Source organism: Natator depressus, chromosome 14 (genome assembly GCF_965152275.1).
Source record: "Natator depressus isolate rNatDep1 chromosome 14, rNatDep2.hap1, whole genome shotgun sequence".
Lineage (NCBI taxonomy): Eukaryota > Metazoa > Chordata > Testudines > Cheloniidae > Natator > Natator depressus.
In genome coordinates, this window is record NC_134247.1 from 6,178,357 (window position 1) to 6,195,902 (window position 17,546).

Genomic DNA, 17,546 nt, shown 5'->3' on the forward strand with positions numbered 1-17,546 from the left:
CACCAACTCCCCAACTGACAGCTTAGTCTACACTGGCATGGCTACATTGGTCAGGGGTGTGAAAAAAACCACACACCTAACTGAGGTAGCCATGCCAACATAGCCACCAGCGTAGACACAGCTACATCAATGGAAAGGTGCTTCCGTTGACGTAGCTAATGGCATTCAGGGAGGTGGTATTCCTACCTGGACAGAAAAACTACTTCTGTCAGTGTAGACTGTATCTACACTATGGGGCTATGCTGGCATAGCAGTGCCAATACAGTCTCCATAGCATAGACAGACCTTACATTAGACCAGTGGTTCTCAAACTGGGGTTCATGAACCCCTGGAGGTTCGCAAAATGTTACAGGGGGTTCTTGGGGAAAAAATTCCCTAATGGTGGACAGAGCTGTTCCTAGGGACCCTGGGCAGCACGGGGCCAGCAGCCTGGAGCCCCTGGACTTCCAAGAGCTAAGCAGCTCAAAGCAAGCATATCTATCACACTGAGGAGATTTAAACTTCAAGATTCCTTTTAAGAAATAGAAAGGGAGGTGGATACTTTTTGCTGTTTTTAAAATTAAATAGGCAGCTAGTATTGTTTTAAAAATGATTATGAAGAACAAGTTTAAGCTTTGTTGTAACGTGCGTTGTTTGCCTGGACTGCTCAAGACCTGAATGCTTGTATAGGAGGAACTCTTTGAGTTGTCTTCTTAAATACCTTCATGCTGTTTCACATCTGATACTCCTTGATGAAACCTAGGAGCCTTGTCTTATAACAGGCGTATTCCAAGTGATACAAGCTATGAAAGTGAGATCTTGGAAGGGTGTTGCTGTTTTCATAATGTAATAAAAATACTGTAATGATAAATAATAATAATAAATAGTGTGTAATAAGCATGTCATAAAAACAAATTTTATATTTCCAGGATCACTGCTTTTATAATCTATACTCAGGTAAAGGAGAAAATCCCTGGAAATATTCATTTTTAGGAGGGGGTTCGCAAGACTTGACATTTTAGTGAAAGGGGTTCACAGGTTGTTAAAGTTTGGGAACCACTGCATTAGACTGAAGTGCTCTTTTGTTGACTAAACTGCATCTAGACTTGACAGTTACATTGGCATAACTCTGTGGGTCAGGGGAGTGGTTTTTTCACAGCGCTGACCAGAGCCGGTGCCAGGCATAAGCAAAATAAGTAATTGTTTAGGGCCCCAAACCACTCAAGGGGGCTCCCTATTCTGGGCAGGTCTATACCACCTGTTAAGTTGATCTAACTTAGTCGCTCAGGAGTGTGAAAAAGCCCGCCCCCGAGTGACACAAGTTTCACGCTGTCCACACCAGTGTTATGTTGGCGGGAGATGCTCTCCCGCTGATATCGCTTCCGCTTCTCGCCAAGGTGGCGTACTTATGGCAATGGGTACTTCACCAGACGTGCTGCAGTGCGTCAGTGCAGCTGTGCCATTGTAGTGTTGACTTGCCCTCTGTTTAACAAGTTTATTAGTATGTGTTGTAGGGGACCTCCCAAAAACATTCTTTCTTAGGGCTCCCAATGGGCTAGCGCCGCTTCTGGCACTGACTCACGTTGCCATGCTGATATATCTTTTGAGTGTAGACTAAGCATTGTCCTTTGGTGAGGTGGTGTTCCTACATTGGCAGAAAAACTCTTTCTGCATCTACACGAGGAAGCTATGAGAGTGTAGGTTCTATAGTGAGACACAGTCTTTGAGGTGGTCTGTGGAGAAAGGACAGTAGAGGTGGTATTAGTACCTGATGCCCTATTTTCTTTGCAATTCCTACACAAGGAGTTTCGTTTTTGTGATGTTAAAGTTGCAGGCTTTTATCAGCGTTTCAAGCGTATATTATCTTTCAAGAACACTGGTGTTTTAAAAATAAAATTAGAAACCCAGAAAATGTGCCATAGAAATTTCCTGGTAGGTGTGAAAAAAGAAAGATCTGCTATAGTGCATTTGTACTGCTTAACCTCTATTAGGAGAGAAAACAACCAAGGAATTGAAAGATAAATTTGTACTTCCACATTACATGTAAATCACCACCACTAGATTAATCCTGCTCCAGAAGATTGCTCTAATGTAGTATGCTCCGACTCATTTAGAAAGTACTGCACAGTGTTATTTTTGCAGTTTTGTGTTTGGTTAACTTACTTGTCTCTACAGATAGCTAAGAGAGTAATGGTGAAATTGTTTACTTTGATTGCTTGATGCAATTGTGTGGTTCTTGTCATGAATGTTCGGTCGGGATGATAATGTGAAATTGTTTTCTGTTGGCTCGTCTGCGGAGTGACAGAATGCGTTTCTGGAAGTGTATAAATCTGCAGTTGACTTAATTTGGAAGTAAATTTATTAGTGACTCTGCAGAGAGCTCAATTCCAGCTGTACAAGGAAACTATGTTTTTGTCCTTTCCAAGTACAAATGTTGAATTCTGTTATTTCTTGGAGCAGAGTTTGGTTTGTGGTGGTGATTTGTCTGCAGTTCTGTGGAAGTTAGAGTTGAAATGAAACCCAGAGGTGCAGTGTTTTAAACCAAACTAGCTCCTCAAATCACCGAGACTGGGCGATGAAGCGCTGAATGTAGAGGAAAAACCCCTGAGAAAATGAGCTGCCACCGGCCGTGCTTATCAATTGCTGCACTGGGCGGGCTTTTCAAACCCGCCAGCCGTTTTCATTTCCTTGCCAGTCAGCTGCGTTTTGTATTTCTTCCTTCTCTCCCATTCCTCCCAATCAACAGCGGCGCTTCCCATTTTTCCTCATTCTCTCCTTTAACCTTCTGTACTGAAGAGATCAAGGCGCTCCAAAGAGTACGCCCTGCAGAACTGAGTTAAGAGGTTCTCAGAGATTTCGATTTCCCAGCTCCCATGTCCTGAGCATGGCTGTTTCGGTGCTGTAGAGTGCCGAGGTTGCCACGTGGTTCCCTGAATTGCCTGGGTTCCTGACTTTTTTTTTTTTTAAACTTCTGAAAGAAAATTTTACACACATTGATACGAGTTTGCAACCAAAAATTCTCCACACTCAAGTGTTTAATGGGGAAACTTCTTTAATTTTTTTTAAAAATATCCACTCCCTTCAAGAGAAGTGCCCTGGGCTTGCAGATGCTTAGATTCCTTGATCCCATACTAGCTCATTCTGATTTGGTCCCCAAATCTTCAGCACCATGATAAGCCTCCATCTTCTGTGGGCCAAATTCCATCTAATCCTACCCATTGGAATCAATGGGCATTTTGCCATTGGCTCAATGGGATCAGGATCAGACTCTTGCAGTCAGTTCTTGAGCAAATCACTTCACTTAACTTCTGTGTCTGTTTCCCTGTATGTAAAATGGGGATAGGACACTCATGTGAGATAAATGCTACTGGTTAGTTCATATTTGTATAAGGCATTTGAAGATGTAAAGTGCTCTATAGTATGTATTTATTTATGAGACTAGCATAGTAGAGGAGGAAGCTTGAAATGTGGAATTAATTTTATAACCAAATTTCTTGTAACCTTAGTTTTCTGATTCAGCGTTTCCCATGTATAAATAATTAGCAGCAACAAGTTGCTCTACTAAGAGGTAATTTTGGGTCTAAAATGAGAGATGTACTCCATTATGAAATGACTGGAGTAATTCCTCTTTGGAATAGCCTACCTCAGTCCTGCTCTTTCAGTTATAGTGGCATTCCTTCTGGCTTTAGTAGCAGAGAGAAGTTCACATGTAGTAATAATAATAATAATAATAATTAATAATAACAATAATGTGATAAATAACTTTAGTTCCACATTTTTGAGTATATTGCTACTTCAGAATAGCAAATCACATAAGCAAGATGTGAACATGTGATGTGCACTTTTAGCTTTTCTCCTTCGTCTTTTGCACTATTTGTCATCAAATTCCAAGTCTGAAGAAAAAATATTAACAAGACCAACTATATCATGCCAAGTGATCTCAAATCCCATTGAAATCAATGACAATGGAGAATGCCCAGGCACGTTCCGGGATAGGTTCCTTGGTTAGCACTGAAGGAGTAATTAGAAATCTGAACCTATTGCACTTGGAGCATGCAAATGTTTTACTCCCCCCACAAAAAGATACCACACACAACAACAATAGTAAGGGGAACCGAGCCATGGAAGTGCTTTTGGCATCATTTATAAGTAAAGTCCAGCTGTCCAGTCAGCAACATCTGGAAGCGATATCCAAAGGGAAAACAATGAAACACATCCAAGCTCCTTTTATTTCAGCTACAGACATTTTAAAGGGTCAGATGCAAAGGTGTCTTATCCTGAGCAATGCGTGTGTCATTGTAGCTGTGTTGTTCCCCAGATATCAGAGAGACTAGGTGGATAATATTCTTTATTGGACCCATTTCTGTTGGTGAGAGTGACTGAAAAAGAGCTTTGTGTGGCTTGAAAGCTTCTCTCTCTCTCTCCAGCAGAAGTTGGTCCAATAAAAGATATTCGCTCACCCACCTTGTCTCTGTAACTGAGCTCTAATTCTTGGAAAGTCAGGATGTCTGTTTGTATGAAAGCATAATTCAGTCATACCATAGTATGATTGCATTTTGGCTTTGTGATTGTAATTAGATCTTGGACATCTATTATTTCACATATGTAACCCCTTCAAGGTTTCACAAGTTACTCAAACTTGACTGATTTATGTGTACGTAGCTCACCCTTATGGACTGATCAAACAATTCTCTATAACTAGTGCTTTACAAGTTCACTACATGTGTTTTTTGAGATAGGTGATACTTAGGTGACCAAACATATTGTTGTTTCTGCTTTGATTGGATAACTCCCAACTTGAAAGGAATTTTAAAGGGAGCAGCCAAACACTTCATAGAATCATAGAATATTAGGGTTGGAAGAGACCTCATGAGGTCATCTAGTCCAATCCCCCGCTCAAAGCAGGACCAACACCAACTAAATCATCCCAGCCATGGCTTTGTCAAGCCGGGCCTTAAAAAAATTAAGGACAGAGATTCCACCACTTCTCATTCCAATGCTTCTCATTCCAATGTAACCCATTCCAGTGCTTCCAGATAAATATTCTCACAAACATGCATTTGTTACTCTTTCTCTTTATGTGACTATCATTGGGAACAAAAATTCACTCAAGAACGTCCCTGGGCTTGCTCCTGCAAGATGTGGAAATGCCTTCAACTCCTATTGACTTCCATAGAAGCGAAGGGTGCTCAGCTCACAGCACCTTCAGGAGTTGTTCGACACTTTGCAGGATCAAGCCCTTAGTGAATAATAGGGGCTGAATTCAAATTCAATTCTGTGGTGGTGGTTTGAACCATACTTTTTTGTCTTGCTCACTCATCATCTCTTAATGGTTATTTAGGGCTAAATGCAGTACACCTAGACATAATTCCAAATGATTTGAAGGACTGTAGGCGTTGTTTCTTAAAACTATGTATACATTTATAATAAACAGAAGAATTTGACTTTAAATTTTAGATTAAGACTTTTGTTCACTGGTAGGCCAAGATATGAAAATAATTATTTTTCTAGTTTTTTTAAGGCTTTTTACCATTGTTAGGTTGTTTAGGATTCCACTGAAAATTCAAAACACATTTTGTATTTCTTAGTACTGTTTTGCATACCCAAATATACATGAATGCATAATTAGTAAGTTGGATTTCTATTTTTCAAATTATAAATATCATTTAGTTTGAGGTCCTTTTAAGAAATAATACTTTCAAACTAAAAACAGCAGAATGCGTACACACTTTTTCTGAAAGTATCAATATAATTAAAAATGAAGTAGTATTGTCTGTTGTTTAATTTCTAAGAAGAAGACTAAAAACATTAAATAGAGAAAAAGTTAAGAAAACCCTGCATCTACAACAGAAAAGTTTTCATTATCCTTGTAGTTTCTCCCCACCTCTAAAATTTTTAGTAAAGGAGAGCACCTGAAGTGAGTTCTTTAATTTTGCAGTACAGAAGAGACAATTTCACCAAATAGTAATTATAAAAGCCATGGGAGAGGAGATGGTCTATTAGTTAAGGCATTGGGTCTAGGAGGGAGAGATCTGAATTTGATTTCTCTGCCAACACAGACTTCCTTTGTATGAAGAAACTTTGGCAAGTCTTTTGTTTCCAAATCTGTAAAATGGAAATATTGCTTAGCTTGGTAAAGTGCTTTGGTATCCTTGGATGCAAAGCATTGTACAAATACAACAAATAATTTTTTCTTAGATTTGTTTTATTAGAATTTACATCCTTTTGTTTTTCTTTCTAGATCGAGAAATGCAGAGACTTCAGAGAAATATGAGTGTGTGCCAGCAAACTAAGGCTCTCTTACGTAAAAATCTACTTATCAAATGGAGAATGAAAATGCAGACCTTTCAGGCAAGTACAAAGAGATAGTTTGGGAGCAAAAGAAAAAAAGCTGGGTCATGTGAGTGGGTTCTTTCCCTCCCCCCGCCCCCAAAAACCACTTTGTATTTGAGAGAGTAGAGAAAGTGAGACAATATTTGAAAAGCCCCAATTGTGGTTGCCGTTTTTTGCGGGGCTTTTTCATCCATCAGAGTTCTTCTTCTCATTGCTGCAACAGACAATAGGAGAAATTCTCTCATCTGCGGGTTGTTATCGAAACTACTCTTCACTTTTAATAGTTGATCATGGTTTTGTGGTGACACGCAGAGCACAGTCTTCATATTATATGCACTAATGTAAAATCAGTAAACTTTTTACGAAGTGTTGAGCTTTGTGTTTCATTGACTGAACAGGCGATATTACCCTTTGTATTTGCGTTGCTGCAGATCAGATTTTCAGGCATTAGCGGATGTGAAAGTTGTAAGCTCTGAATGATGTTAAAGTGACTATATTCTGTGACAAGATTTAGATTTTGCTGAAACTTCATTTTTTTTTAAGGAAAAGTGTTCCATCTAAAATGTATTGACTGGCTTTGTTGCTTATCTTATAATCAGGGAGGGAACATTCTCTCTGAAATTGTTGTGCCATTCTCTCTGCTCATTTACTCTTTTCCATTACCCAGGAATGGGTCCTGTCACTCCTATTTCTCTTTCTGGTGTGCTTGATATCAATGTTCACGTATCATGTCCCACATCCTGAAGCGCCTCATGCTTTCCTGGGACGATTAGATGACCCTGCCTATAATGCTACTGGGATTACAGTTGCTTATACACCCATGACAAGCCGCACGAGACAAATAATGAATAAAGTGGCTTCAGACTCTGTAATGATAGGTACGTTATGCCCATTAAATATTTAGATTTGTTATTACTTTAGCTGCCGTACCTGTACTGTATCTTAACATGTTCTGCTCGTATACGATATTCATAAAAACATCAGAACAGCCATACTGGGTCAGACTAACAGTCCATCTAGCCCAGTATCCTGTCTCCTGACAGCAGCCATTGCCAGATGCCTCAGAGGGAATGAACAGAACAGGGCAATTTTGAGTGATCCAGCCCCTGTCATACAGTCCCAGCTTCTGGGAGTTGGAAGTTTAGGGACATCTGGAGCAATGTAGTTGCATCCTCCATTAATATATCTACCATAATTCTTTTTTTAAATCCAGTTGTTACTTTTGGCCATATTCTCTGTCATTCGTTGTCATGGATAGTTGTGTTTTCATTATCCAATACTTCTAATTTTCTCTGAATGCTTGTGAGTTTTTTGTATTAAGAGGGGTGTTAACAGGCAATTATAGTAACTAATTTTCCATTCCTGATGGATCATGCTAACAAATGTTCACAGTACAGCACAGCAGCATCAAGGGAAACATATGTTTATTCCCTTGTGGAATACTCCTGAAATTCAGTTTCATGAAAATATTTAGCAGCCTGATCCACAAGCAACGTTCTGACAAACTTGACTGAATTTTAATGGTTCTTTCATTATTTTAGAAACTTCATTAACTGCACTTTGAAGTCCAGCAGTGATAGAAGGGGCTTAAGAAAGGAAGACAGAGGAGTTAAAACAATATATGCTTTCCCACTGAATACCTGATTATAAATTGCATTGATTAGCTGCTAGCTGGCATTGCAGGTGATCTATGTGGTGCCAGGTTTAGGACCGAATAAGAAATAAATAACTCAGATCAGAAACTTTCCCTAGAATGATATTATAAAACTCCTCCTTTTGTTGACTGGGAAGCAGAGATGGCCTGTGCCATAAAACTGTGATCCAGATTTCAAACTCCCAATAATTTAGAGTACAATGCACTCCTTTTATAAGAATCCTGGATAATTTGATTCTTCTTAGCAGTTGATTCTTACAAGCAGAATTGCAAAGAATGGATTAAATCAACCATTATGTTTTAAACAACTGGCTTTTTTTATTCACTTGAGAAACATCTCATTTACTGTAACTAATTTCTTTAGACTTTAAACATATTCAGCGTGGAACAAAACCAACATTCTACCAACCATACCAACATTCTAACTGAGCAGCATATTATTATTTATTTATTTATTACCCAATCATTTAGCTGGTGCTTTTTTTCAAGGCATTATTAATACTGTGCATGTTACAGCTTTACACAAAGTGTAAGTTACCGGAGCTATCTACCTCTTAAAGATCCAAAGATGTAAATTTTTAAAAATCTCTCAAACTGCAACAAATGTAACATATGAAAGTGCATTACACTGACTTTTATAGCTTAAACTTCAACGTCAAACAACAAAACAGACCGTTTAACAGTAGTGGCTCACATTAACGTTTATTTCAGAGTATCACCATATCTTCCTTTTCAAAGTGATGTAGGAGTTTATAATCATTGAAGCCCCTGTACAATAGACCATTAGTTTTTGTCACATCCTTCATTTGGGTCAAGGATGGGATGATTACCATGTCATCATAAGAGTCCACCTCTGCATCGTTTTCAGGTTTCACTTCAAAATGGTCTCTGATCTCAGTCACAATGTTGTCATCAGAAACAGGTTGCATAGTAAAAGCATTGTCATCAATGTCTATCCACTCTTCAAATTCATGTGCATTGAGTCGTCTTGGTGGCTCAACACGAATTGCTTCCGCCATATGTGCGATCACCAGACCTCCTTTTCTCCAGCAATTGTTGAAGCACTGATGTCAGACCAGGCGTTTGCGAGCATTAAAATGGCATCTGAAAGATTGATCTTCCTGTCCATTTCCACAGAAGTAGCTTTGTTGTTCTCATCAGCAGCATGGTGAAACACCGTGAGAGCCATTTACTTATGAAAGTATGCCTTGGCAGTTCTGATAACTCCCTGGGCACATGGCTGAAGGATAGAAGTTGTATTTTATGGGAGGAATTCAGGTTGGATATTCCTCAATGCTACACCTTTTGTCATGTGGGCTGTGCAGATGTCCATAAGTAGAAAATCTTTCTCCTTTCACGGCCCCAACTTTTGATTCCAGTCCTTCAGCCACTCACCGAATAGATGCCCCGTCATCCAGGCAGCTGACTTGGCAGCATAGAGGACTGGAAGATATCTCACATTTTTAAAACACTGTGGGTTTTGACTTTTCCCAATGATGAAAAGGTTCTTTTTCTTACAGTCATGGAACACGTGAATAGAGCAGTAATTCTTACTATAGACCTCTTTCCTTCTTTTTTTATTGTCTAATTTAAAAGTGAGAGTGCCATCAGGCAGGGCTCGAAAGTAAATTCCACTTTCATCTGCACTCCAAATGTCGTCTTCAGCGAAGTCATGTCTCATTTCAATCCACTAGTTTTCTAATCATTCTTCACACAACCTAATGTCTGTGTCTTTGGCTTCTCTCTTAAAAACAATCTCATCTTGTTTTTGAAAATACTCAAACCAGCCAGTGCATGCCCTGAGGTTGGTAACACCCAGGGCCACCACCAGTTTTTCTGCTTTCTGCGTCACCAACAGTCCACATAGGAGGGTATTTCTCTCTCTGGCATTTCTGATCCACTTTATGAACGCGGCCTCGACCATAGGTGCCTTGTCTGGCTGCATTTTTTTTCTGTCTCCTTCATTTTGTATGATGCTCTCCCTGCTTTGAGAATCGTAGACAATTAAGTTGTGGAATGCCCAATTTCTGAGCAGCATCGCTTTCGCTGGTCTTGGGAGGACTATTTCAGAACTCCAGAAGATGGCGTTTTTCATCTGCAGAAAGCGTCTTTCTTTTTCCTGCTATGTCGATCGATTCTCACATAAATGGCACAACTTATTTTTTTACACAGGGATTATTCTTTATACGCGCTACGTGTCTAAAAACGCGAGATGTCATCAAATTCAAAACAGCTTGATTGGCTTATTACATGTCATTGCTCTTGACCGAGTATCATGTTACATGTAGTCAGTATGCCACTAAATGATTCTTATAAGTAGAGTATTTTACTATGGTTAGTATAGAAATGATTTTGTCCCAGTGATTTTGATCACTATATGTGGTTGATGCTTATATCAATAATTTTTATAAACGGAGTGCAGTGTATTAGAATCTAGGTTTTCACTGAATCCATTATTGAGATAAGGACCAGCTGAGAAGTTCAGTTGTATATCTACATATGGATTCCACGCTGTTTCTAGGAGAAGTTTGCGGGTGTTGGATCCTGGGTTTTAGTTTGGGAGAATCTCTATCCCTATCTTTATACAGTAGTTATCTCTAGATAACTCTAGATACAGTGCCATCTGTGGAGTAAGATACCTACCTGTTGTTGCATTCACAATTCAACTTAAGATTTTCTTATTAACTTTTTCCCAGCTGATCAAATTGAATGTGACCCAAAGCATCTACAAATATACCTGGCCTAGAGAACGGAAATTCAGAGGGGAAAACACACAGCTGGCAAAACTGGCTAGATGTATAAAATCCCTGTGCTCACGTTTTCAGTGTTGTAGCTATTGATCGTAATGTTTTCTGTATAAACCACAGGTATAAAAACTGAAGTGATGGAAGATGAAACAGCTCTGGAGGCAGCATGGATTTTGAACGACGAAATTGTAGGGGTTGTATTTAACGATGACTTCTCCTATTGCCTCAGATTTCCTCCCAGCAATGTGATTGCTCCAAATGAGCATTTTGGACAGATAGGTAATTAAAAATAAATAAAGATGGCCAGATCCTCAGTTGGCGTAAATTAGCGTAGCTTCATTGACGTGAATTTGGCCATTAGTCTACATGTGAGTTTCTGACCTAGAAAGAACCACAAATGTAAGTCTGTTTTATTGTTTGTAACAAAATAATAAAATCCAACACCACCAACTTTCTTTTAAATACATAGACAGTAGAAACTTTGGGGTTTTTTTTAAATTGAGGATTTAGGCATATTTCTCCCTTTTACTTGAAATATTCCATCCCACTTGATATGTTACATCCCATTTCAGTCTTTTTCCCGTGTCTCATCACGGAAGGGTCCATGCATGACAGATCAGCCTTGTGGTCTAGATTAGTATGCATTTTACACTTTGTTAGCCCTACAATCTATTTTACACCTCCACATACACTCCATATAAATAATGAAAATTATTACCAAAATTTAGCAACTGATGGCTGATAAGGACTGAACTAGTGTCCTCAGTCCTGTGGTCTTTCAGGAGGCTACATAGTGAAGTGAAGAATTGATTTGCCGTGGAGACTGTCTTCACTTCTCACTTTGAACAGCAGTTGTTCAGGGCAGGAATGAGGCACTTTTGTGCAGCAGGGAGTGGAAGTGCCTGCAGCACTGCAGACAATGGTGTACCAGGTTTTTTTGGTTTCTTCTTTGATTTTGGGTTCTGGGTTTTTTGGCCAGCAGAAGATCGCAGTCAAGCAGCTTTTATTGGAAACTTTAAAAATGCTAAATCATTGGGCAGGTTGTAAACCATCTACAGAATTAAAAAATATGCCCAGATCCTTAGTATGGGGTTGATCCCATGCCACTGAAGTAAATGGGAGCTTTGGCATTTCACATGCACTTAAGGCACTAAGGTGGGAAGCAGTGAGCAAAGAGAGACACTGTCAGGTGTATCCACTGCAATAAGGTCCTGCTATTATTCCATGAGATGACACTGAACTAGTCCAATACACTGCTGATCCTTTGATATTTCCACTATCCTTGGGAGCTAATTGCTTGCTGCTGTTGCAGAGTTATTATTGTAGTCCCATTAAATCTGAATTTCTTGACTTTTGTTGGATTAAAGTCCCAACTTTGATACTGCATTAAAATGATTGTTGCACACAATTAAGTAATGTACTTGGCCTTTCATCTTTGCAGATTCTTGTTATAACTTTTCAGAACATTACTGCGATAGTCCAAGATATTGGTACAGAGGATTTCTATCACTGCAATCAAGCATTGATGCTGCTATTATAGAAGTAAGCAGAATTTTTGCACTGAAATTATTTTCTGTTTCTTCTAACCTGACCCTTAAACATTAAGCAAAATAAATTCTTCTATGATCAGGGTTTTTTTAGTGCATGGAATTATTACAATGTAAAAAAAAGCAATGGATCGTCTTGTGTCGGGAGCTTCTACCAAAGAACGATGTGTGAAATAACTCAGAGTCCTGAATGGGTTGTAGAAACTGACTGCTTTTAGTTTCATCTCAAAAACATGCACCCCTCAGAATCTCTGTGCAAAATTACCATCCGTTTTAAAAGTCACAAAATAGAAATGGTAAAACTTACAAAACGCAATGACACAAAGAACTTCCCAGAACACAAGTGAAATGCAACTCACTCGTGCCCAGCAGCATACGGCCCTAATCCAACTGGAACGTCTAACGGGTACTGACATACAGATTATAGCCGGATGATTATCTTTCAGAAGTAGCCAAGGCCACTTTATAACATTTGAATCTGGCAAGGAGGTTGCAACTGTTCTTTCCAGCATGGACTAGTGGACCTCACAACTGTAATTAATTCCTTTGCCATTTTGAGACTACAGCTCTACTTGGGACTACATTTTTAAATCCACTCAGAAGCTAAAGCTCACGTGGAATACATGAGTCCTTTGCAAAAAGAAAAGGAGTACTTGTGGCACCTTAGAGACTAACCAATTTATTTGAGCATGAGCTTTCGTGAGCTACAGCTCACTTCATCGGATGCATACTGTGGAAGCTGCAGAAGACATTATATATACACAGAGACCATAAAACAATACCTCCTCCCACCCTACTCTCCTGCTGGTAATAGCTTATCTAAAGTGATCATCAAGTTGGGCCATTTCCAGCACAAATCCAGGTTTTCTCACCCTCCGCCCACCCACACACAAACTCACTCTCCTGCTGGTAATAGCCCATCCAAAGTGACCACTCTCTTCACAATGTGTATGATAATCAAGGTGGGCCATTTCCTGCACAAATCCAGGTTCTCTCACCCCCTTTGGTAACTGGAGTATTTGGTTGCAAGCAGGCTCAACCCATGTGCCATGATCTGGGCTGGATATCTGAGGTTTCGGGGTAGAGTTGAAAGGGTTGTTATTGACCTCTAAAACCCTAAATGGCTTCAGACCTTCCTAATTGAGAGAGTGCCTCTCTCCCTGTGCTATGCTGCTACAGTTAAGGTCTGCAGAGGTACTCCCCTCGGCCCAAAGGAGGGGCTTTTGGAAAGGCATTCTCTGTGCGGGCCTTTTTACTTTGAAATGTGCCCCTCGTCCTTGGTCTACAATGACACAAATCGGTTAAACTTCAGAGCATGCTGTACGGCATGCCTTTTTAAGAAACCTGCTGAATAAGCAAATATTGTAAGGGATTGTGTGTCTGGACAGGGGATAGCTTGGTTTATTTCTGTGCTGTGTGTTATGGAGTTGCTATTTATTTTGATGATATATTGGTCTTGAAATATTTGTCAGGGGAGCCTAGAGCATTCTGAGTGGTGCCTTTTGCCATTTTAGAAAGCTATAAAACAGGATAATTGCTCCTCTTACCCACTAAAGGTCTGAGAGAATAGACAGGGGAGCCCCGGTAGCATGTTCTGAAGGCTAAAAAACAGGGGCTTTTTCAGAGTTAGGATGCTAATTTCAGAGTTAGAGTCTCACCTCTGAGAATTCTCTGCACCCAGTCCCCAACAGACCAAATGTGGGGAATGTTGGCAAGAATGCACAACCTGGTCTGCACTGTTGGAATGACAAAGAGGAGAGGGGCTCTCACTAAGGTAACCTGGCCTCAAAGGTTAAGGGGAGATTTTAAAAGATACAAGTGGCATTTAGGCACCTAACCCCCAATTGCACAGTCAAAAACCTCCCCCTAGGTTCAAATTCGTGAAGGCTCAGGAAAGAGCCAACTCTCCATGACGGTTTCCATCTACTAGGATATTTACAGGAACATCCCTGACAAGCCAGGCCTCGAGGCCTATCTCACATCTATTTCTCACGGCTTGAAGGCTTTTGGCTGCAATATGCAGTGGAAACAATTGTAATTTCTTGCATCAGCATCGATTCCAAGGTCAGAAGGGACCACTGTGATCATCGAGTCTGGCCCTCTGGGTAACACGTGATGTTTAAAGAGCAGTTGATGTTGGTTTATGCTTTGACTTCACCTAATTTCTTTTTTAAGAAATGTTTTTTTAAATGTTTTGTTCACAGATCTCTGCCCTGTTGCTATTCTGTTCAAGTTCTTATTTTCTGCCTGTCTCCATTATGGGTCCTAGCACTGGATTTTGTTATGTGCAACATTTAAACTCAGAAAGGGAGGTTGTCAGCTGAGAAATTTAGTGTTGTCAGTGTTAGTATTAAGACTAACAATTTTAATATGTAATTGTCTTTTATTGGGGAAGTGCCTAGAGGCCCCATTGTGCTAGGCACTGTACACATATGTAATAAAAAGACAGACCCTGCTCCAAAGAACTTACAATCTAGGCATATGAAAAGACAATCCTTGCTCCCAAATGAATGAAAACCAGCCAGGGGGAAGAGGAGAGAAGACCAAGGCAACACTGAAATGGTTGTTTAGTATAATAAGCCGCATTCTCAGCACGTCGGTTCCCCTGCTATTGAGTGTTTTGCGGTAGCAGTGAGCTTTAAGGAGAGACTTGAAGGAGGGGAGCGTTGTGGCTTTGCAGATTTATCATGGAGCTCCTCCTAAAAATGAGGGGCATCCTGGAAGACAGAGTGAAGGTGCTTGAGAGAGAACTGAGCTCGCGAATCATGAAGGCTGTCGCTGCTGGGAGAGCGGGGGCACGTGGTCCTGGCTTGATGTAACATACAAGAGGTGATAGGTTGAGCAGGGGTAGGCCTTAAAAGACTGGATATGTGGTGTTTGATGGAAAGATGAGAGAGGCCCAGAGTAGGGAGGCAGAGAAGGGGTGATGAAATTAAAGCAACAGGCTAGGAAGACAATCTCAGTGTCAGTATTTTGAATGGACCTGAAGGGGGAAGTCTGCATTTCTCAAGGCCAGAAAAGAGAAGGTAGCTGTCCTCGGAAATACATGATCAGTTTACAGCACCACTCACAATATTAAGTGACATGTTATAACCTTGCACTATGACCATATTTCATTACATAAAACTAAATTAAATGCTCACTTGAATTTTTTAGATGACGACAAATCATTCTGTCTGGGAAGAAATGAAATCGATTAGTGGTGTCCGTATGGGATCATCATCTTTCAAACCATCAGTTACCCTGGAACACAGTTTTATCATTTTTGCTGTTGCAATGTGTTTCTCTCCATTTATGCACTTTCTGTCAATCAGTCTTACAAGAGAAAAAAGGAAGCTCAAGGAGTTGATGAAGACTATGGGGTTACAGGATGCAGCCTTCTGGTGAGTAACACAAGTAGCTGAAGTGCATAGGTTTACTGTCTTAAGTTAATAGTTGCCAGAATACGTATATTCTTCAGTATTTGTAAAATGAATTGACAGTTTCAGTCCAGCTTCTCATGGGCAAGAGGGACTCTCAGAAAGAAAACAGCCAACCTCAATTAGATTGGCGTCCTTATGGATAGCCTAAGCGGAGAGGCCAAGGACTGAGTGGACATTACCTCGTTACTATTAGAGGTTGTCCCTTCAGAATGTGATCGAGGTGCATTGTTTGGGGCAGCTTGTGGAATCTTGCTCTTCTACTGCCAGTATTTTTTGAAGGGGATGGAGGCCTTCTTCAGTTTTCTAGGATGATATCCTAACAGTAACTCCACTGGAAAACTTTACAAAAAAATGTAACTCTTAGGACTTGCGAACCTCCATTTAATGAGCTGGTGCCCTTTAAAAAGTTACCAAATTTTATTAGATTTGGTGTGCCTAACATGTTTTTACTTAACATCAATAGGGAATATAACAATGGTAAAGGGGATAAAAGTAGAAGAAAAAGGTATAAACACTAGGAAGCTAAGCAGAGGTTAGACAGAGTTGCTGATATCATTGATTTTTGCAACCTGAAAGAGAGGCAATGTCGTCATATGAGACCTGTAATAAGACAACAGGTGTGGAAGCCAACTATGAATCTGGAATGTTTGCTTTTCTTAAAAACCCTGGGATCCAACTGTACCAACTAGAACTATGTATAGATCTCCCCTTCTCACAGGGCTAAGGGCTTGGACGCTTCCAGGGCAACTTTCCCTCCTTGTCTTTAGACTCTGTGCATACAGAGTGGTTGGTTGGAGGTTATGAGCATCATCTCTCACTAGACTTATGGAAATGAGGGCAAAAATATAATACAGCCACAGACTGTAGTGTTTTCCCCTTCTCATACCTCATACCTCTCCTATACCCGCCAGGTATAGGAGTCCTGGCAGCATAGTCATAGCTGGCCTAGAGACCCATAGCTGACACAGATGGATGAGGCTTTCAAGCAGATGGCATTGCAAATCATTGGTCCCCTGATATCTGTGATGTTTGGGGGCAGCCGGTTCGCTGTGGAGGATGGGGGGGTGATGGTGAATGAGACAAACGGTACCTCCATTGGTGGAAAGATTAAGGAGTACAATCTATGTGAGACCTGACAGAACTCTCCTTCCCATTCAACCTTCTTGCTCATTTCCCATGGGAGGGACAGATGGGTTCCCAAGTTCATTGCTGGCAATCTCCTTTGTATAATGCCTTAATTGACAACTGTATGTGGAATGTTGCTGTGGCTTTTCCAGGGATATCCTAAGTATTTGAACTAACAATGGGATTTACCATATGGCTGAAATCATGACAGCAATCATCAATTATCCAGAAAGATAACAATATATTTTCATTTTTAGGTTATCCTGGAGTTTGCTGTATACTGTTTGTGTTTTGATTATGGCAAGTCTGCTGACAGCTGTCACAGTTAATGAATATTTCTACACAAGCAGCTTCTTTCCAATATTACTTCTGTTTTTCTTTTATGGCATAGCATCTGTAAGTTGGGATTTTAAAATGAAATTTCTCCATATTCTAAAGTTAAAATTTCTATGAGCCACATTGCTACTAGTCGTAGGGCAGATTGGAGAGTGGCCCAACACTGTAGCTTTTGTGTAGTCACACTAATTGAAGAAGCGATTTCTCTAAATCTCATGTAATCTCATAATTGGACATTATTTGAATTACCACCCGAAGAATTTACAGACACCAGACTCTGTGGGCTATGGACAAAAGTGAATTCTAATCTCAAATCCATCCACAAAGACTGATTTTCTTTACAGAACTTTGAGAGACGGAACACATAATGTCTGTGCCCATGGAATCCTTTAGTGGCCGGTAA

The 17,546-nt window shown here is 40.1% G+C and overlaps 1 protein-coding gene across 1 annotated transcript in view; it reads left to right on the forward strand.

The window, feature by feature from the left end:
- LOC141999041 (ABC-type organic anion transporter ABCA8-like) overlaps nucleotides 1-17,546 on the forward strand; it is a 57,977-nt gene that overhangs the window by 690 nt on the left and 39,741 nt on the right. Inside the window, exons 2-7 of the mRNA XM_074972151.1 lie at nucleotides 6,221-6,330; nucleotides 6,980-7,190; nucleotides 10,834-10,992; nucleotides 12,155-12,255; nucleotides 15,417-15,643; nucleotides 17,065-17,203. Coding sequence (XP_074828252.1) covers nucleotides 6,229-6,330; nucleotides 6,980-7,190; nucleotides 10,834-10,992; nucleotides 12,155-12,255; nucleotides 15,417-15,643; nucleotides 17,065-17,203 — 939 coding nt within the window. The 5' untranslated portion in view covers nucleotides 6,221-6,228. The remainder of the gene's footprint in view (nucleotides 1-6,220; nucleotides 6,331-6,979; nucleotides 7,191-10,833; nucleotides 10,993-12,154; nucleotides 12,256-15,416; nucleotides 15,644-17,064; nucleotides 17,204-17,546) is intronic.